The sequence below is a fragment of the Cardiocondyla obscurior genome, linkage group LG08, assembly GCF_019399895.1.
Source record: "Cardiocondyla obscurior isolate alpha-2009 linkage group LG08, Cobs3.1, whole genome shotgun sequence".
NCBI classification, from domain to species: domain Eukaryota; kingdom Metazoa; phylum Arthropoda; class Insecta; order Hymenoptera; family Formicidae; genus Cardiocondyla; species Cardiocondyla obscurior.
In genome coordinates this window covers 1667266-1689380 of record NC_091871.1, presented here as the reverse complement: position 1 = coordinate 1689380, position 22115 = coordinate 1667266, and the positions used below count along the sequence as shown (strand labels likewise).

The 22115-nt window shown below is 36.0% G+C and overlaps 4 protein-coding genes across 5 annotated transcripts in view; 1 reads left to right on the top strand and 3 right to left on the bottom strand.

The window, feature by feature from the left end:
• Nucleotides 1-7431: 7431 nt before the first annotated feature.
• LOC139104769 (rhodopsin) lies at nt 7432-15235 on the bottom strand. Its single transcript, XM_070660465.1, has 6 exons — nt 14814-15235; nt 11619-11713; nt 11268-11378; nt 9106-9365; nt 8804-8916; nt 7432-8445 (listed from the first exon to the last, which is right to left on the bottom strand). Exons 1-6 carry the CDS (start codon nt 15012-15014, stop codon nt 8275-8277), a joined length of 951 nt encoding a protein of 316 aa, XP_070516566.1. The 5' UTR covers nt 15015-15235; the 3' UTR covers nt 7432-8274.
• Nucleotides 15236-16445: 1210 nt separating this feature from the next.
• Nucleotides 16446-17690, bottom strand: Prosalpha7 (proteasome alpha7 subunit). The gene is made up of 4 exons (XM_070660761.1): nt 17532-17690; nt 17357-17439; nt 16865-17256; nt 16446-16791 (listed from the first exon to the last, which is right to left on the bottom strand). Exons 1-4 carry the CDS (start codon nt 17550-17552, stop codon nt 16523-16525), a joined length of 765 nt encoding a protein of 254 aa, XP_070516862.1. The 5' UTR covers nt 17553-17690; the 3' UTR covers nt 16446-16522.
• Nucleotides 17691-17892: 202 nt separating this feature from the next.
• LOC139104960 (uncharacterized) lies at nt 17893-21712 on the bottom strand. Its single transcript, XM_070660765.1, has 4 exons — nt 19795-21712; nt 19430-19541; nt 19057-19210; nt 17893-18846 (listed from the first exon to the last, which is right to left on the bottom strand). Exons 1-4 carry the CDS (start codon nt 19972-19974, stop codon nt 18705-18707), a joined length of 588 nt encoding a protein of 195 aa, XP_070516866.1. The 5' UTR covers nt 19975-21712; the 3' UTR covers nt 17893-18704.
• LOC139104946 (uncharacterized) overlaps nt 18753-22115 on the top strand; it is a 50002-nt gene continuing 46639 nt past the window's right edge. For both annotated transcript variants that reach the window (XM_070660745.1, XM_070660744.1), the window contains exon 1: nt 18753-18838. The gene's annotated coding sequence lies outside the window, so the exon portion shown is untranslated. The remainder of the gene's footprint in view (nt 18839-22115) is intronic.

Genomic DNA, 22115 nt, shown 5'->3' with positions numbered 1-22115 from the left:
TTTCGCTAGTTCGGTTACGATTAAACCGGTTGCGCGTATCGTTATGTACGAATAAATATCTCTCAAATGTTTCGCGTTTGTTTTTCTTTCTATCGATCGAGTAACATTTATGACTAATCAGTCGACGTTAATAGAAAATTTTCACATGAACCGAAACAGTTCCGGTTGAAGAACAGCGCAACGATGTCGATCGTCGTTAATATTCGTTAGACACCACGTAATTAATTTCTGTTAATAATTATTAATAACTAGTTTATTTTGATAATCGTACGTTTGAGAGATAGCACATGTTGTTCTATCAGTTTCTAGAGCGCATTAATACAGCCGGTGAATTTCTCCATTAAGCCGCATAAATCATTCGCGTACCCTCTCGCACTCACATCATTGATCAAATTCATTTCCTACTATCTCCGGGTGCGTATAACATAATTATTGGGCCGCGTGCGCCCGGCGTGATGTACCGTCGTATAAATCCGTGTGATTAGGGCGTGTAATTGGAATCGCTTCGCGAATTAATCCGCCTGCGTTGGGGTTGCATCTCGCAGGTGTCTGCAGCCTGGCTTCTCGCGTCTCTCGCACGGCTGTTCCGTTTTTACGATTATTTACTTGCAAAATGACCGTGGTCCCTTCAAGGCTAATTTTCACGATATACAGATCGCACGGACGCGTTTCACAGATCGTTAAATCGCCAAATTGCCGCAAGCCCGGATTTTTACGAGGCCGGGGTCAGGTCTCGCGGCAGGATCACCTCGCTGAAACGACCCTGCACTCGATGAGCGAAAGGGGACCTTGCTTTTCTTTTTCTTCGATTATGATCCGGCATGCTCGCCGACCCGTACCATTACGATCTGGGAAATCGACGTACGCGACGCCGGCAGATCTACTCTTTCCATCCTTTCCAAGTAACGTCGTGCGAACGGTCGTTCACGCGAATCGAGGCGGGATTTAAGTGGAAAAAAGTCAGGATTAGCAGGTATTATTGCGGTGAGATCGTGGAAGGAAAAGGCAGATAAGGCGAGGTTAACGATTTACCCTTAATTTGTATTCGCGGAGGAGAAACCATTGACGAAGGTATTCTCGAAGGTCTCGACTTTCAGAGAGGAAAAAAAAAGAAAAAAAAAAAAATTAAAATAAAAAAATAATCCATGAGTCACTCTTATACGTTTGATGCGATTTACGTTACGAACACTGTTGCGCGATGCGAACTGGGAAAACCAGGATATTTGCAGGCAAAATTAGCTTTTTGATGAATCTACACGAAGCGGATTCGAAATATTAGCCTTTGATCTGTTATAACACGGTATACTTTGAGCTGTTAGAAATTAGTCAATAACGTTTAATTATATTATTTTAAAATTTTTATGCGACTGATAAATTTTTTTACGCTTTAATCTCTTTGAATGTGAATGAGTAATTAAAAAAATTCGATAAACGTGAAACTTAAATTAGAACCAAAGCTCAACTTTCGAAATTAGACAGTTAATCAATACCTAAGTGAGTTATATCTTATTAATTATCTTATTAATTAACAACCCAATTAATTTTTCACGCCACCTGTAATCATTTCGTCGATCAGTTTACTCTTCGATTATTCCTATTCTTTGTTCAATATGCATTTTTATGCACGACGCGTCCATTATCGCCGCATAAAATTTGCATTGTTATACTCGGCACATTCATTACCGCGTAAAATTGTAATGACACATTCTCCTGGGGCGGAAAAGAGGAAAAGAGGGGAAGGATCAATATTCCATTAGTCTCGAAAACTGTATTACGGGCATACGTGTGGTTATCAGTTTTTATTTTGGTTGCACTTTTGATGGAATTAATAAATTGGAAACCATGCCCGTGGCATAAAAAAGAAAAAAGTCGACGTTGAAATTTGTGGCAGTGAGAGTGTCGGACGCGTCACGACTTTTTATGTATTATTCATGCTACAATATTTTCCCTTACAGCCAATGCCGCTCATATTTAGTATTCTTTTGCATTTTGTGTATTATACGGGTTCGCGCAATTCATTTTTTTATATGCCAGATATAATATACGACGACGAAATGGCGTTAAATTTTAAGCCTTTTATCGCGAAAGCTCTCCCTGATACTCTATCTCAATCATCTCAAATGTAATCGACATTCTGTGGAATCGATGGCAGACGGGAAACGCCTTCGATCGAGGCAACTTTCTAAAATATCGGAACCACAGGAAGAGCGCTGATGTAGGGAAAAAAAAAGGGAAAAAAAAGAGAAAAAAAAAGTTTACCAGGGCTGCTCGCGCCGCCGCTCACCGCATCGTTTTCGTCGTCCATTTTGCCGTTCGCGTATATTGTCGCGCGGAAACGAGCTCGGATTTGATCGGCGTGGAGAGGAGGGAAGAAACTCTCCTTCCGGATTTATTTGTTGTCAGTCGTGGCGGATCGGGAGCCGCGTTTTTTTTTATCTGGCGCCTCACTACGGAAAAGCCGCGAGTTGCGCAACGCCTCGAGAGACTTTCCCCTCGCCATCGATTGAAAAATACCGAGCGGTCGATTCATATTTGAGCGACGCGCGGTACCCAGCTTCCGTTTATATTGCATATTGACCATTATTGGTAACTGCGTGTTTGATATACCGCGGAAGTGCGCCGGTACGCTGCGGCGGAAGGCGACCTATTCAACTATATTCGCGGGATTACCGACGATGGTATTATGTTATATTGCGATCGCCATAATATTTTAACGCTGCCAACGTTGTTCGACATGATGTGAATTATTCAATATCACCGCCGTATATCTCTACTGTTGCAGCTTCTATACGTGAATCATTTCGCGAAATTTATATTAATGGCCCGACATAAAGCGCCCGCTTACATAAATATATCGATTGACATGGGGCGGCTTTCAAAGCGCTTGAAATATAGACTTTACGAATTCCCGATTTGCATCGCCGCGCGGAAACAAAAAATAACAAAGTGCAAAATGAAACGCGGGAGAAGCGAGGAAAAATATTTTCTCTCTATTTCGTGTCTGGCATGAAAATTCACCGAGTTTGTTTGTAAGCAAAATGGATATTTCGCAGATATTCCTTGCGTCATCTAAATGATTTCTCCGCGAAAACTTTCTATCCTTGCAAACGTAATTTTGAAACTATAAAACGTTCCGTGCCGCGCGCGGTATCGTCATCGATTATTCGTCCGTCAGCGGGATTAATCGCTTTTTATCGAATCTCGGTGGAATTAGGCGCGACAGCGTCCCATATGTCATTACGGCGCCTTCGTTAAACCGACGCCACCTCCGAAAACAAGTTCTTCTATCCTCTTTTTTTATATCTACGGCCGTTCGTATCTGGAGAATATCCGGTTTCGGGTATCGTTTTCTCGCGCGAGGTCTCCAAGAGTTTTCGGCGGCCGGGTGTAGAAAGCGATGCGCCGCGGGCGATCGGTGTCGTGAATTCTTACACGTACCTACCTGTTTGTTGTGTCCGCTCGATCGAACATGCTGCTAGACAAAAGTTGACCAATTGGAAAGGTATAAAAACAATGCTTTCCATTATCTCGATCTTTGGGTATCGCCGCACACGAGTTTCCGCAGCGGCGAGATTCAATCGATCGTGTTTTACGGGAATTCGTGTGTCGCGATTCTCACTGAAAACGCGACGAAATTAATGTTGCTTATTTTATAGACTCAATATGCAGTTACTTCGAGCAGTATTGTTTAATACTTTTTGATAATTTAACACCTTCGAAAAAGTGCCTGAAGTAAGTAAATCTTTTCTCGGGAGACTAGTTTCTAATCGTAATTAAATATATATGCGAGAAATTTATTGAATCATCGCTTTTTCTATTTTAAAGTAAATTAATGAAATAACTTATGAGAAACCTGTTTCTGTGACTTGCGCGTAGCGATTTACGTAATCGTTTGATGTTTAATCTATCGTCGAGATACGCGGATATAGAATGTATAAGTGTATTAATAACTTGTTACATTTTTTATTGTCTATAAATATCGCGGTAAAAAGTCGTAAAAGTTTCGCATTGTCACTGAACGATAGAGGAATTAACCTTGTCATTACCTGATATAAGAACAGAATAATGAACTTTGATGCAATAATGAAGTAAGCCGATACTTTTAGTTTAACGAAGCAAGAAATTGATAATCGCGAAACCGGACTGTTAATTTTTAGAAAATAATTACTTGTAAATTTTTGCTCGGTTTATCTTCGCGTTCCTCATATTTCGGATTATCAATTCTTATCGCGCCGCGCAAAAGTGTGTCGACGGCCTTCGACGCTCGCTCGCAGTTTACAAACCGGATGAAATAGAATTAATTACCTCTATCGAAGTTTAATTAATTTGAACATATTTTGTTCGAAAACATTGATTACGTTTTTTTTTCCTGAATCGTTAAATTAATTTTGTTACAAAAAAAATAAAGAAAAAAAAACAGAAAACACGACCAGAATTACGCCGGCGCTGTAATGAACTACTCGAATATCCGATAAAAACAAAATTGATTTAGTTATATATATATATATGAAATGCAGGTGTATTTAACTTTGAATTCACGAGACCATCGCTGCGTTGAAACGAAACTATCCCTACCCTTCAAAGCGTTTTGGCACGTAGGCCGTTGCATATTTAACCAGACGTTTAATTAGCACAATTATTTGACTTCCGTAACTCCTGAATTCTACCGCGAACGTGACGGCTTCGCAGATTGTTTGTATTGCGTTTGCTGATTTTGTAATGCTCACCAGGATACCTAGTGTACACATTTAAGTCTTCTGTAATTCTACCGCGCAAACCTGGGACACAAAAACGGATTACGTAAGACCCTCGTCCGTGCAATTATTACCTGGGGAACTTGTATCGATGCGAGTGACAGCGAACTTGAACGTCGTAAACTTGTCGTTTCATATTTCACGCAAATTTTGCACGAGAAACGTTAAGTGATTCAATAAACAACATCCTTTTCGAACTTTTAAGAATGTTTCCTCGTACAAAGTCAGCAAGTTTTGTTTCCTCTAATATCGATAGTGTTTTAAAATTACTTTTTTAAATTTAATATTACAATATAGAATTAAAATTGAAGAAAAGTACAAACTAAAAAATAAAAAAAAATAATTAAAGAGAAAAGGAGGATATTTATGAAGTTATTTATGTGTCGGTATACTTTGTTAACTAATTGTTTTCCAAGCGACCCCCCAGTATTTTTATGCAGAATTATTTAGATTAATTAAAATTAATAGTTAATAAATTTTGTGTCATTCACGTGTTATATCGAGCGGGAATATAAAAACGTGACCGTGACACAAACATGACCATGCCAATTTATAGTTACGAGCGCACCGTTTTAAGGTGATTGACCTCGATTGCTGCATTTTATAATTAGTATTTTAAGCGCGGTCTGAGTCATATGGCACTTTCAGCCGCTCTTTTTCTCGGACGCAACTTTTCGCGTTAGGATTAGGTTAGCTCGCAGCACGCATCGCGAATCTCTTTTTGCCCGAGATAAGATCGGTCATGGCAGATCGTTACGTTAATTTTTCCGGTTTCCGCTAGCGAAGAAATCCCCTAAGTTTAATTCTGATCCTTAGCTCTCGGGAAGCACGGAAGCACAAGCGGATGATTTTTAATAAACGAAAGTCGCCTAGAAAATTACATCGTTTGAATCGAGAACTCCCGCCGGGTATTTTCTCGCGATAAGCGATGCCTCTAATTGAACGTGTCACGAAGAGAAAACGTAAATCCGGCTTGGATTGCACGGTTATAAGATTTGATTAACAAACGATGAAAGTAATAATAAAATAATTACAAAGCGTAGAAAAGGAGAAAAAAAAGTTAAATTGAATTATAACAGCGATTCTAGTAAATTAAGGTATAAAATAGAATAAGTAAATGTTTACGTGCCAGCAGAAGTATCTTAAACACAAAGCGCAAACGCAGGATTACAAAATAATATAATTAAAATAATGACATCGCAAAGACTAAATGATTCTGAAATTAATTTGCGTAACGACACAAATGAATTGGCGGGACGAGTTAATATGCATTTTGCAAACGTAATCTGATATAGTCTCATTATAATGAGACGCTATAATTGTCGATATTTAAGAGATAATTATATCTTAATTACCAAAGCGTTATCCCTATCAAGCGAACGGTATTGTTTTCGTCAAATATAGCACAGCACGTGCGAACGGAGAAAGGTTAACCGAAATTAAAAATCACCGTGTCTCGCACACTAAAAAAAAAAGCGTATATAGCATTTTTGTGCGACCACGCAAACACATCGATTCATACTGTTGATACTCGTTTTCACTTTCCTAATTATACGGTCGGACAATAGAAACTACGAAATGAAAAGGACGAAAACATATAGTTAAGAGAGTGCTAATTAAACGCAGAATGAAAGAACGACATTAGCGAGACGGTTTTCGCGTATGCTATTTTTTTGTTAATTTTTTTTTTTTTTATATACGCGAAGTGACACATTTTTTTTTTTAACGCAGTTTTAACACTCGGTTAACGAACGGGCGTGCTTTTCCGGGCGTTAATAGAGTCGTTGACGCACGAGAGTTTCTCAATCTTCGCGCGAGAGACGTGAACGTGCGTGCGTTAAGCTAGCCTGTCCAGAAAACGTTAATGAGAGCTTGGGGGGAGGGGATGTACGGGGATGCGAATAACGTCGGCTGCCTCGGCATTTTCCTTGCGATTTCACTTTCTCCAATGTGGTGGCATAATTGCGCGTGTTATGAATCGTAATACCCGATTCCGCGCCAGTTGCTCATATAACGCAATCGCGCAATCGTGTTTCGATAACGTAGGACCCGTAAGTCTGTCAACTGCTTCTTACGCACAGCTACAGGCATGTCTGCGCAACGTTCTATCAACGGTACAGCAAATCGCATTTGATAGCTCCCCGACTGGATATCGTTCCGTCCGGAGATATGCATCGTATTTCACTATCAAAATAAAAGACCTCGCGACAAAAAAATGTTCAATTCTTTTTGCGATCACGATTGCTTACGATCGAATCGGCGATACCAGCTTAATTGGAACAGACGCTTCTACGATATTCTGATCTTATCGAACGTAGACGTTGCGTACAAATTGCGTATTTGCAGAGACGATACAAGGTAACGGGAGCTAGAACTTTCCCGTTTACGGAAAGCTGAAAGTTTCTTTCGCGCAAACTCGTTTCGCAGATAAATTCGTTTTTGGAAACTGTTTTCTTCGAGATACAGGTGTATTGGCGGCGCAGAATGACGTAAAGTTTGAATCGAGTTGTGATTAAATACAAATATTAAAACTTTTAATGCAGCACAGTCAGTATTATACCGCTAAACACATAGTTTATTTTTACTCTTTTTTCCGACTTTATTCTACACAGATTTTTCCCTGTTTTTTTTTCTTTTTTTCTTTTTTTTTTTCGTTAATGGTAAACCGAGGTTTGTAATTCGCGATGGAAATGCCTAATCGAAACTTTAGGGTAACGTCCCACATGTCCACAGTGTTAAACAGACGCTACCAACTAAATTGCTTACTTAAGCGAGTGAGTTAAATTTATATAATCTGATTGATGGTGTCCGTTTTACATTCTACACATCTGGGACTCGCTCAACTTTCGTGCACGTAGCGAATTAGCGCATCACGCTTTTTGGATACACGATTTTTACAACGAATCGTTTCGTTAAGGAATTGGTAAAATATAATTGAGCTCCCACATTGACTTTTTTCACTTCTCACACATAGCAAATTACATTTTTCTACGATGAAACTCAATCTATAGCGCACGTCTAAATTGTTCGTTTGTTTGTTTTTTTTTTTTTTTTTTTATCATTGAGACACACACATATATAATATATATATTTCCAAATGCAACAGCCGAATAGTACTTTACATTGCGTTAAATAATAATTGTGCTTTAGCACCACATTCAAGCATTTCGTCGCAGTTAATTTCGAACCTTTCAGAACGCAAAATAGAGAGAGAATTTCCTGTCACGGACGGTTAAATTAAAATCAAAAGAGGGCAAAACGTGGGAGGTATGTTCATATGAAAGAAATCAATTAACACAAAAACGCCGAGCTATTGTTTTTCTTTTTTTTTATGGTTGAGAGTAAATGATAAAATAATGCGCGTTGGTCCCCTAGCAACACTTTTCTCTAGATATCATATTTTGTATTCGACAAATCACGGAATAACATACATATAAAATATATAATATATTTTATATTGTATTTGTTATTGTTATGTCTTCATTTTATTTGCCTGAAAAGCGGCTAACTTTCTTTGTCTTTATCTCGTTTGTTCGCTTCTGTGTTCCTGCTTATTTCCATTAATGGAAAACATTTTCTTCCAAGTGTTAGGAAACTGAACAGTCATAGTCGCATATATTATCGGATTGTAGCAGATGGAGGATTTTGCGAGAAGCGCCGGCAGCACCGACACGATTTGAGAGGGTTGCACCTGCAATTATACTTTCATAAGTCGCAATTCTTCATAGGTTATTACAAGTAGGAGACGGATTAATTGAGCTGTTAAAAAACCGTAAATGACAGGCATGAGTTTTTAACGTCGCTAGTCAATCATAAAAAAATTGACCCCATTGCACAAAAATTTCGTCATTTCGCTACTTAAATATGTATATGCCGTAATATTGCTTGTCGATTATTTAAGTCACGCAACAATATACGAGATTATTGATTCGATTCTACTATTTATAATTTACAATAATTAATTGTTTGCTAATTAAAAAGTAACTTCGCAATAACTTCCCTTAAGACCTTTGAAATATCGGATCTTTCGTAATTGAGAGAATACTTACGTTGAAGTATTGAGTCGCGAGCGCTAGTACGGCGTAGGGCAACCAAGCAATTAGAAACGCAAGAATCATTAAATATACCATTTTAGTAACCTTCTTCTCCCGTTTGTTTTTCCCTGAAACGAGATAAATGAATAAAAGCAACAGCGCTATTAACAATAGTATAATTAATATGGTGGTTGTACAGTCTACCGCGAATAGTCACTTGCGGTGGTCAATGAGCGCCGAGCTCTACGATTAGAATTTTATCCTCACTGACTGTCGCTTGACGCTCACCGTATCGAGCTAAAGGTTGCGATTTTTACCGATTCTTTTTCCTCTTTTCTTCAGTGTCCTTATTATGCCGTAGTAACTGCTGATAATTATTATCACAGGCAGGAAGAATCCGAAGGTGAACAGAAATCCGATGTACGAGTCGTTGTGCGTTTCAGGGTCGTGTATTTCCCAAGACACGCTGCAGGATATGTTGCCCGCCTCCGGGCCGTAGGTTCCCCAGTTAAAGAACGGCGGTAACGATAAGAATAGCGCGTATATCCAAACTAGAAACGCCAATATGTAAGCACACCTAAAACAATCAATTCGGGAAATGAGTACTCGGGGCTTAAACTTAAAATCCCAATCACCCGCGATGTGTCGAATTCTGACGTTAGAAGCGAGACTTTGCAAAGCTGAAAATTTTTATACGCCATTGTCGACTTACCATCGATTAATAAAACAAAAGTTCGTTTTGACAAAAATGTAAAATATTAAATGTAAACGACTAAAAATAAATACGAATAAAATTGTCGAGCAAACTGTGAAAAATGGAGAGATTTCTCCGCTTCAACGTTGTTTTACACGTTCCCGTTTTTTTCTAACGTGTACCGGAAATTCCAATTGTTCCGGAAATTACGGTAATTTCGACGGAAATGTTTGTTTTGCGTACAGCGTCGACCATTCGTCAACTGATTTTAATTAAATTAATTACTTCAACGGTGTAACAATTTTTATAATTATACTAAGATACGAATAGATATTAATAACGTCGCCAATTCTGACGTAACTGTTCCGATAATTATTGCAGACATCGCGTTGTGTTTGAAGAATAAAATGAAAATTTCTCCTTTACTTTCTTGTTAAATATTATCCTCTTTGTGGCAAAATTATAGATATCATTTTTTAACGATTTATGTGCTTTTTAAACTGTTGGCTAAAACTTTCATCGTCACTAAAGTTTAATTGCAATCAAGCAAATAATTAAGAATCGCCTTTTCCAATTTTCGAACGTCTGCTTTTAACTTGATCTCATTGTCGTCTAATATTACGTTGTCAAGTTATAATTATAACAAACGGTTTCTTTATTTATTTCTTCTTTTATAACTGATCTTTTTCGACAATTTCGTTACCGTCAACACATAAATACATATGAATAATTAGTACCGTGTAAATGATAACTATATCATTATATCATTGTGTATTAATCTCCCAGTATGCAGTTCTAACTCGTTAGTGAAACGGTTCTCTCATTAGCAAAATCATGGATTTGCTGTTAAAGCGGATTGAAAGTCTGCTCGTTTGCTTGGCTATACTACCACTTTCTCGTGTGAGCATAAAATAGGATTCCTAGGAAATAGGATTTCCATCGATAACAAGGAGATCATTCTTAAACTGTCGTTAATTGGTTTTAAAACGGTGTCAAGACGATAATAATACTTGATTGTTTTTTTATGTTAAAAAAATTTACGATTTGCAACGCTATCTCTAGCGAATGTAAAAAAAAAAAAAAAAAAGACAAATACTGATATCGGTTGGTTGTTTTATCTAAATGATTTACGCTCATTATCGCTTAACGCGCGCGATTTGCAAGTCACTTTACTGCTTGTCGTGAGAAAAATAAGATTTCTATGCGTTTCACAATGCTTTCGTCGCGTTTACTTGGCCCTAGCATTCTTTTGTTACTCAAACTTGCTTTTTTATTTGCGTCCACCTTTCCTAGGTGAAATGGGAGAGTGTGACGCAATTAAGATTCATCGCAAACCCGTGCAAATTACATTTCGCAGGTGTTAACGATCACCTCGTAGATGTGATGAGCAACGTTACTTTCCGGAGAACGCCGCGATGAAAGTGCGCGATAGAAAGTCGAGGAATGCGCGAGTTAATCATTTCGCTGTATATATGTATATATTTATATATATATGTATATATACAATATATATTCACGGCATGTATATTGTAATTGTTACGTCTTACCGTAGAGAGAAAGAGATTATTTTTCGCGGAAATTAAACTTTTTAACGAAAGGAAAGGTGTTTTTTTTTTTTATGTTTGCACGTGTTCCTTTATCGATCATAAATTTGTAAAAAAATTTAGAAATTTATTTCAATATATTTTAAAGATTAAATGAGTGTTAAAAAATATGTGTAGGTTTTTTTTTAGCTCGTGTAGCTTTTGTTATAAACGGGTGGGAAAGAAGTCGACGATTTTTCACCTTAGTGATAACGTTCTCATCGGATACGTGACTAGTAGAAATCTCTCCAGTGCCATCACTGTCAGATTACCAATACTAGCGAATCCCATGGTGCTCATGAACCACGCGTACCTAAAGTTAGGAAAGTAATATATTAATATATGAATCAAATAAAAATTTTAATTTTTTTTAATTACCTAATCACGTTCAAAACTATTAATGAGATATTTATGTATACACTTAAAATCAATTTACAAATTATATTTAATAAAAAAAGATATAAAAATATATAAAAAATTAGGAAAAACGAAAATTAATTTTCTGACAAACGAGATTATTTGTCGATATCTATATAATAGTAATAACGCATACCACAAGCACACTTCGTGACTCCAAAACCATACACCTGCGATCGCCGATGTTAGAGCGAAAGGGTTTCCCAACGCAGCTACCAAGAAATCTCCAACCTGCCATAGTAAACATATCAATTATTACGGACAAGCGTGAAATATAATTATATATTTAGAGCTGCCGTGTTTCTCAAGCTTGTAAGATATTTGATATTATTTTTTCATCGTGGACACGTATTACTAAAATAAACTGTATTCTTATTTGCATGCATACCGTTGCCGACGCGTATGTAAATAAAACTTTTCAATAATGTATTTAAAAGATATACATAAACTTTTATTCCTAGACGAGTTCAGGTTTTAATACAGTTTTTTGCATGTCGCCGGTAGAAAAAAAAAACTATGTCTCAATCGAACTTCTAAATAGTTTTGGTTTATAGGAAGACGGTCGGTATAACCTTTGAAAAACCAATTTAAATTCTTATTCAATATTATTAATTATTTATAGTTATATAATTATCCTATTTTAAAAACTTGGTGCGTTACGCATAAATTAGCTTTGTATCGTTAAAAAATAAACCTGTAAGAAAAAAAAAAAAAAAAATTAAATATACTAAAAAAATATATTATTATTATAAAAGCCGGTTAGCCGAGTACCTATGGTACTAGTTTAGTGTCCGGAGGAGCGCGAGGGGGTACCGGGTTTGAATCCCGGCATGATTAGTTTTATTTAAATAAATATTAAAAAAAAAAAAATTAAAATAATTTGCGTGACGTCACACTAATGTCTCTGTGCCTAACTCGGAGTTGTCTTTCGATGACTGAGTTAAGCAAGTGTTCGAGGTTTGGCGAGCTTTAAAAAAAAAAAAACCATTTTGCATACTTTAAAATTAATTAATCATTTCATGCAACGTTCAGTATATGGTGTACAGTTACTATTTATTGAAGGACTGACTTAGGTTAAATTTAACTGTACTTAGAACTACGATGTTTAAACGTGTAAGAAAAGTAAAGAAAAAAAAAAAAATTATTTAATTATTTATTAATTTAAAAAAAAAATTTTTTTTTCCTCACATTCTTACACGTTTAAACATTGAAGTTGTAAGTACAGTTAAATTTAACCTAAGTTAGTCCTTAAATAAGTAGTAACTGTACACCATATACCGAACGTTGCATGAAATGATTAATTAATTTTAAAGTGTGCAAAATGGTTTTTTTTTTCTTACAGGTTTATTTTTTAACAATACAAAGCTAATTTATGCGTAACGCACCAACTTTTTAAGATAGGACTAGAACAAACCAGGATTTTTTTTATATTGTTAATATCTCTTTTGGATTTGTTTTTTTTTAGAAAATTAAAATAAAATTATATTGAAGAATAGCGCGCGCGCAGTGCGTGTATTGTTTGTTCTAGTGAAATTAAATAATGCTAGGCTTGAAAAATATTTTTTGCCATAAATTTAAAGTTTTACATAAAATTTGAGAGAAAAATGCTACGCTTAATAATATTAAAAGTTTCCTATATTTAAAATTTTTTAACTCTGGGCTTGCCTCGCATTTGTGTTACTTATCAAGTTATTAATTTTTTGCTGATTATTGCAGCATCATGTAGCATTTGAGGAAAATTCTTGGCAGTGTAATGAAATATATTGGCTGTCGTATAAATTCGTTTTATAGTCTTTTATCCTTATTTCTTAAGAAGGAACTTGAGATTTCGAAACACATTCTTGATAATGCTTACAAATGTTCACTTAAATAATAATGCGCTGGAAATTCTTTTTTTTTAGAAAAATGAAGATATTTATAAAATTTTTTAATATTAAACATTAATTTTTAAAATTGTTTTTAGAAAAAAGAACTTTATGTAACAATATAAAAAATAATCTCAATATTATTATTGATATATTTGTTAAAATATGGTGCAACTCCGTCGTATCATATTTTTCTCAATCGAGGATTTACTTTAACTTCATATCTATCACATCAAACAAACCATTTTACCAGCAAGTTTATATATCACATTCAAACGGTTAACATAGTATCGCTTTTATTAAAATTAATTTTAAACATAGATTTTAATATTCTACGATGTGGTTTTACTGAAATTTGTTATAAAAGGCAGGTTGAAATTTTAAATATATTTAGATACTTGATAATTCATAGGTCACTATGGTCCGGTTTAGAATTTATCAAAGGTAGAAAAAGAACGATAAGAGAGGGTACAACGGGAGAGGGGAAACAGTAAAAAGAAAGGTGGAAATAGCGAATTTGCTTTCAATATTTTTCCTGGAAAATCGGTGGGTTTTTTTAAAATAATTTCTCGGATTTAGAGCAACTTGTGTCGCAATTATAAAATTTCCATTTTCATAACAAAACATAACGTGAAAATTCGATATTTATTTGCCGAGCAAGTTGTTCCATTGATTAAGAAAAAATTGTTGTTACCATTAAAATTAGATTTTTACCGCGTATTGTCACAGCGTAATTTTACATTACAAAATAAAAAAAAATTAATCTTTTATTTGGAATGCGGAAAAGCAGATTACCGACATGAAATAAAATTAATGTTTTTGATAAGCGATGAAAATCACGTGGCAAAGAAATTCACGCGTGTCATATTGCTTTGAAACGTTTAATCAATATTAATTGCAGATTTTTTTCTTGCTTTTTGAATGGCATCGCTCTCGCGTTTTTGTGGTATGCTTTCATAATACCTCGATGTGCGTGAAATTGGACTGAACAGCGATTTTAATTACAGAACGAATAGGAGGCTGTTTTTTTACTCTTTTATACAGCGCATTTTATCCCCGGTTTTTTTTTTCTAATTGACCTGGAAAATTCACGGAAATAATAGCAAAGATCGCCCTTTAGTAAAGATTTATTGAAAGTTTTTCGGGATTTTAAAACTCGCATGTGCGAAATTCTTTCATCAAGTCTCCGATTATTCGCGACTGAAGTTAATAAAATATATTAAACATATTACGTTCCGCAGCGAAATCTAAATACAAATCCGATTAAAGTGTCATCAATACATCGCTATCAATTTTCTAATGACTGAAACATCTAAGAACACATACGGCTGCGAATAAATTAAACGATATTAAATACGAGAAATTCTGAATTATCACCAAGTGTCACACTTTGCTACTCGCAGATAATTAATTTCAATTTCAATTGTTATACGAAATAATTTAATTAGAACGGATAAAATACTCACAACCAAGTTAACGAGGATCACGTTATTAGGCGTCCACAATACTTTTGCGTTTTTCGCGACCGTTACTATAACCAGCAGATTCAGAACGAAGCCGAATAAGCCGATAAAGCCGAGCATGACCGCCGCGAAGATATAGATACTGGTTCGTTCCTGAAAAATGGAAACGTCGTTCGGTAACGCGGCGCTCAGATTTAACGGCATACTTTTTGCCGTCGCGAGCGGAACTTCCGGTGTCAATCTCCGGCGGGCGGAAATCCCGCTCCGCACCGGAAAAGCAGGGACAAGCCTGACGTGAGGGAAACGACGGATTCGAACGCGGCACGCTCGAAAAGAAAAATTCCGCGGAGAACAAACGCGGCAGATCCGTCGTGATCGTATTAATCAAAACTGGCGACTGAATTTCAAAGTCAGACTACCCTTATATAAACTAGGGCATAAGCCGCCCCCTCCGGCGGTCGTCCGGTGGGAAACCAACCCCCGGTGGCGTAAAAAAGGCAGGGTCATGCGCGCAGAGTCGCATTTTTCCCCGCGAGTTCTTTTTTTTTTTCGATTATTTATGAGATTTTTGTAGCGCGAAAAAGAATTTTTATTTATTTCCTTTGAAACTGGTTTCGACGATTTTGACTCAGCACGTTTTAAAATTCACTTCTCATCGTCCTCTCATCTGAACTGCCACCCGCTGCGTGGTCATTATACCGACAATTGTGTGTTCTCGTGAAGATGAAATTTCATCTATTTCGCTCGTGTTACAAGATACGGCACCGTTTTGTATAATAATTGTTCCTTCTTGGAAAAAAAAACATAGAACGTTAAAGCTCTGTTTTAATTTTTCGCGTATTTATCTAAATATGATATTAGGTAATTTTTTATTACAACAAATAATAAAAAAAAGGATAATTTGAAAGAGAAAATGCGTAGATTCGTTCTCGTTTAATTATTAATGACTTATCGTTACTGTAGAGAGATTACTCGATATGTTATACATCGCGACGTTAAAAGTTGTTGCAATTCCTGTAAATCCTTCAAAGTGTATCGAATGAAAGCAAATCCTCGTGTACGGCAAATATTAGTTTTAGTTCTATTTTTTTTTTTTTTTTTTTACTTTTTTTTACGTTTGTTAAACGAAAGTTCGTCGTGAAGTGACTTACATTTAACAACCAAACTTTTCACCAGAACAATTAATCGACAGTTATGTACAAAGATACCTATTATCGAACAAACAAAAAGTTACGTAACATTATTTATCAAATATCTCACGTTTGATTGGCGAGGAAATAATATACTAAATCAGGGCTTTCTCGTATTTCTTTCATTTTATAGATATTTGTAGAAAAATAATTGCAGAATTTAAGGTTACGAATGACGCAAGAAAATAAATAAGCATTATCACGTTCGGAAAATCTCTATTTTATTTTACAAAAATAACATTCAAAGCGTGTTTAATCCTTCAAAGTAAAAATCAGCAAGAGATTCGTAAACCGTTCTCAGAAAAAAATGCGATTGCGAGCAAAAACGAAAAAAAAGACAAAAAATAAACAGAAGAATAACAATTTTCAAAAATTTATAGCACTTATAAGAACGTATTTTTTTACTTGTTGCTTATATAAAAATTACAAAAAATCAGTGCATATATTCTGTGTATTAATATTATATTTAATATTATCGCTTACAATACAAAGAAATTTTAACGGCAGCATTCATATATCATATTACATATCCTCCGTGTCACTGTCTGAATCTTCTGCCATCGCTTGCCGTGCTTTCGTTTCGGCCTCGGTTTTTAGATCGGCGGGTACTCTCTCGTGTCTTCCATTGGTATGCGCGCCAACCCAGCTCATTTCTAACTCAAACTGTTTGTCCTTCAGTTCATCATGGACGAGATAAATAATACGTGCAGCCTCTTTAACCAAATCTTTGCACGTCATTTCTGACAGCTTGAGTTTTTCAATTTCCGTCTTAGCTGACTGTTTCGCTTTACCTACAAGTACAATATAATCATAAGAGTTTTGTCTGTACATTCCAATTTCTTACACATGTCATATTATCCTTACCTACTGCACAACCGTAGTAACCATACGACACTCCCGACGAATCTATCATGTACAATGCCGGACCATCCGTTTCGTAAGCACTGAGTAGGATGGAGCAACCAAACGGACGTACCGCCGAGTATAAAGTATACGCGTGCATGTACATGGATACCCTTTCGTTTAAATACTTAAGTGGAATACCAACACCATACTGCGCCTTGTAACTAGCTGCCTCTGACCTCGCGGTCTCTGCTATTTGCCTCGCGTCTGATATTATACCAGAGATCGCCATACCAACGTGCTGATCTATATTAAGTATCCGCTTATTAGCACCCGGTTCGTACAACTTTGATGTGACAATTTTCTCGACGGCGAACACTATGCCGTCCTTCCCTCGCAGGCCAATAACTGTCCTGAAATCGAAACGTAATCAGCATACAAGCGAAATGCAAACACCAGTCTTTTACGATAAATACGAACAACTGTACGCGAAAGTTTACATGCGAGACTCACCCTCCATTCTCCACGGCTTTCTGCGCGTATTCCACTTGAAATACACGCCCGTCTGGCGAAAATTGCGAGGCGGACAGGTCATACTGAAACGAAAATGAGGTTAGGATCCCGAGTGTCAATCGTCTTAACGTTACATTTTACAGTCGTGCGATCGTGCAAAATGCGGCATACTCACTCCTGTGCCGATAGAACTCATCTCGGGAGGAAACTATGTCGGAAACACCGTTAGCGGTTGAAATGCGAAAAATTGTTTACGCGTTCAACGCGACGTGACCAGGCGAAAATCGAATAGAACTGCATATGCGGTAGTCACCGTCGCCGCAACTATCAGGTTAGGTTAAATTGGGTTCAGGTCCGTTCCTTTTATTACTAGCGCGACCACTTCGGGTGAGGAAACAGACTCGTCAGTCAGTAAGCCATATTTGTTTCACTCGAAACCTGTTGATAGATATTGTAATAGTTGACAGCAGCAAAAATTAATTGATTTCTGTGTTTATTCTCGTCGAAATTTCGTCAGTGATTACAACGCAGTTGTTTCGTTTACGTGCGCAGGTAAATAATTTAATTGCAATTCAGCCCGCTCGTGGTTTTCAGTATAATTTTAGGATAATTTGAAAGCGATTAATTAACCTACGGTTTATAAATTGTTAATAAAATCAAAATAATCGTCGATGCTTTCGACAGTTTTTAGAACTCGTGATAGATTTCGTAATGATGATTTGAACATGATTCCGTATGTACACGCACGTGTAATTATGCAGATTAAATTTATGCATTTCCACAAATGCAAATTTCAAGCGATTTCCATACGGGCTATGTTGATTTAGTTATATTTTCCACATCGTTAATTACAGCGAAATATTCGGATATATAATTGACAACTGATAATCAATAATTTTATTTTATTATTTCGTCGAATATTTACCACAAAGTGTTAATTAATAATGTGGAATTAATAATGAGAAATATACATGTTTGTTAGCATGCAACACTTGTAAAATTACTAGTTTTTTAATTACATTTGTGTCGAAAATTTACTTACGATACACAAAATCTGACGGGGTTCATAAAATAACGTAATTAGCAACGACCAAAATTATAATTATATAAATGATATAAAAATAATTTTAAAACAATTTTTATTTATATTTTTTTAAATTAAAAATAATCTTATTAATATTAATAAATTGGCTAATTATGGAATAATCGTGTGTTAGTTTAGTTATGACAATGAAAGTAAAATAACTTCTACAAAAAGTTCTAAAAGAACAATATTATACTAAAGTGCGTATTTTTGTAACTCAAGAAACGAAAGACAATTGCATAATATTTGACAAGTACGACGTTGTTAGTTTTCATTTTGCAAGATGTTATTTATATTCTCCTTTTTACAGCTGTATTCTGGCGGACATTGCTCGACCCTTCCGTACTCAATCGCCTTCCGAAATTCTGTCATTGTCTTCTCGTAACTGGGCTTAGCAGGTAAGCTTCTGCGGAAATTTAAATTTTTTTTTCTTTTTTACACCTTGTTTGATTTCCTTAGTTAACGTTACACGTTATTTCTACGAATAACGCATTTGAAAAATTAATACCTCGCTCAAAGTAAGAGAAAACAAAGAAAAGCGCATTTGAATATAAACCCGTAATATTTAATTCATTTAATAAGGTTTTGTTTTCTCGCATTTTAAAAAAATACGTACTGTGGCATCAGCTTCATTGTTTCTAAGAGCATTTCTGCCGCACCGAGATATTCTCTCGCAATATGCGGCTCTTCACATGCTGCTCTGTATAAGCAGGTATCACCGATCAGATATCCAAGCGCTAATGCAACTTCACCCTCCGATACAATATTTTCTGAAATGAATACAAATGACTAATTAAAAAGAAAAGCATTATAATAGTCGAAGTTTTTTATTTATTTATTTTTTTTTTTTAATTTGCCGCGCATATTTATTAAACTTTTTATTTAGAGATCTAGATATTGCGTGCAATGTAGTAGATTTCTGTTAACGCAGTTATTACGTATGACAATGACGCGTTCAGATGAATATTAACGATATTATATATTATTACCGTCCTCTAATTCACGTCCCTTGTAACCATGATGTCCTATGTACCCAGCGCCGAACACAACCGCTTTAAGCACCAAAAGCAGCAGCAAATTCGAGAGATTCAAATTTAGCACCTGTGGCATCGCGATTATTTTTTAATTTAACTCTAAATAATGCAATATTGAGCATTAAATATTCTCACAAATTTTTTTTTCTTAATTAACATGCAACTAAAATTCAGTATCCGCTGAATTTTATCGCACATTTAATTTTAGACATTAATTCATTAACTATCACTGAAGAAACATTATTCTTTTGTTCTTCAGCAATTTTTTTATTATCAGCTTCTTTATACCAACTTTATAATAATTTATTAATTTTTATTACCTGACTACCGGTCGTCGATCTCTGTATAAACTCCTTCGCGATCTCGGCCAACATCGATCCACCATACTTTTTATCACTTATTCTTTTGTAAGACTCCCGAATGTCGGCACCATTGACGCACGCGGCGTAAGTTATCAGCGCGATTACCGCGAGAACCCTCGCGTTAACCACCATCTTCATCAACGACACGAATATAATCGACGAAATATTTTTAGCAGAGCTCCAAAAATCTTACCTTTACACTTAAATTGGGAATATCATTTTCGATCTGTCGCGGAATTTCTGTTCTTTCCTCGCGATATTACGTTTACTTTTGCCCGTTGAAATAATCTGATATCCTCAAGTGAAAGAGATATAGATTTCGGTTTCAAATATTAACGAAATAGATAACAAATAGCTGAACTTTTAACTCGAACGTTTAAGGTCGAAGTAACGTTGCGACCTGCGTAACCACATACTTTTATATTGGACGCGCAAGTTGCTCCCTCGGCAAAGCGTGAAGAAGTCCCGCGTTTTATCCGCGGCAATCTGAGCACGAAGTCGACGACTGTCATCTTCTGATTTTCTCCATTGTGACGGTAGACCACGCAATCGTTAACGACACTCATTAGCCGCTCTCTTCGCTGTGCTCTCAGTCGCGCACTTTCCTCGCCGGTTGACGGAAATAAGAGGTGAAAGCACATCGCGCGCGGACTTTTACCCGAATCAAGTGTTCGGCGAATGGAATTAAACGACACGCGTCCGCATGGCGACTTTGTTTGACATTTAATTCACCCGACAGCGCTTGGTCCCGAACAAACATTATTGAAATTCTGATAAAAGAGAAAATTTCTCTGCCGCTGCGTCGTTATTACGAATTATCAAGTCAAAAACATTAAAATATTCGCCAAAAATACGAAAAAATATGAACCTGCATCCGCGACTCATTTCCCTTCGTCGCGGACTCTGAATGGCCGTGAAACGGCAGGCAAATCGTTACCAAGAGCGGCGAAGTGATCAGCTCGGAGAATCGGACGAGACTGCGAAATATCGATCGAATTAGTCGCGATGGTAGAATTCGCGTAGTTTCATTTCGCAACTTTATTTCGTTATATTCTCAAAATATGATGCCCGTAGAACCACGGTTTTTTTTTTTCTGCAGCCGGAACAGTTCGCAGACTCGAAACGCGAAACTGTCGCGCGTAATCACAGGGTCTATAGACTCTTTCATCAAATATGCATTGGCGGTGTGCGCTTTACTCCGAGTAATTCGTTCGCGGCGGATCAAGTTGCTCAAATATTCACCCAGCCCCGAAGGCTGGGCGGAAAAACAAGCCGGCGAAAAGAAAGAGGAAAATGTTTTCTCTCAAGTTCCCGCCGCATACTTAATGTGAGACCCGGGTGCTGCGAGACCCTCATTAATAATCATCGTCGTACCCTGCTATTTTCGTTTCGTCACGTCGCATCCCCGCAACTCTTTTCTTTTCCGCGTAGCGCGCCTCTTGCATTTCTTATTCATGCCGATCATCTCTGCGCACGTGCAGAAATTGTAGAATCTGCATACTGTGTCTTAAAAAAGCGTTTTATTATTATTTTTTTTTGTACCATGCAACAGCGAGCTTTATCGCGAAATAATGTTACCTTGCTTCCTCAATATATTCGTCATACGAGGATAAGAGAAAAATCCGAATTAATCTGGCGAAGCGCAATATTCAGATTTAATAGAGAATTTTTGCAGCAAATATAAACGTCATATTAAAAATTTTATTAAATCGCGATATCACATATTTATTTTAATCTAGAATTTGTTTACTATTGATTTGTCAGAGTATTTTTTTTTTATTAGCTTTTATTTCATTTTTTTTCAAAAAATATATATCTTCTTTAATATATAAATTTAGTAAAAAATTAACAAGCATAGTACGAATTATTAGAATTTTATTCATAGGTTTTTACTGCATAGATACACGACATGTAAGCCACCGATCTCTTTAGAACCGAAAATCGATATCGATTTTGCATTTTTCAAGTTTAAATTGTTTAAAATTAACATATAATATATCTCAATATATTTATAAGTGTTTTTTTTAATTAGTAAAAAATTATTTGGCATAAAAAACTATTTTTTTAAGTATAATTTAAATAATATTTAAATTTTTGTAATACAAATTAAACATTTGCGTACTTTTATATTGACATAAAAAAGAGAATATATAAATACAAAATTAACACGAATAAATACATATATTTTTTAAACGTAAAATAAAATTTATCGATTCAATTTATTGATCTAGAGAGGAAAGAAATTCGATTTGATTCATACCTCGCTATAGAGCTGCCGG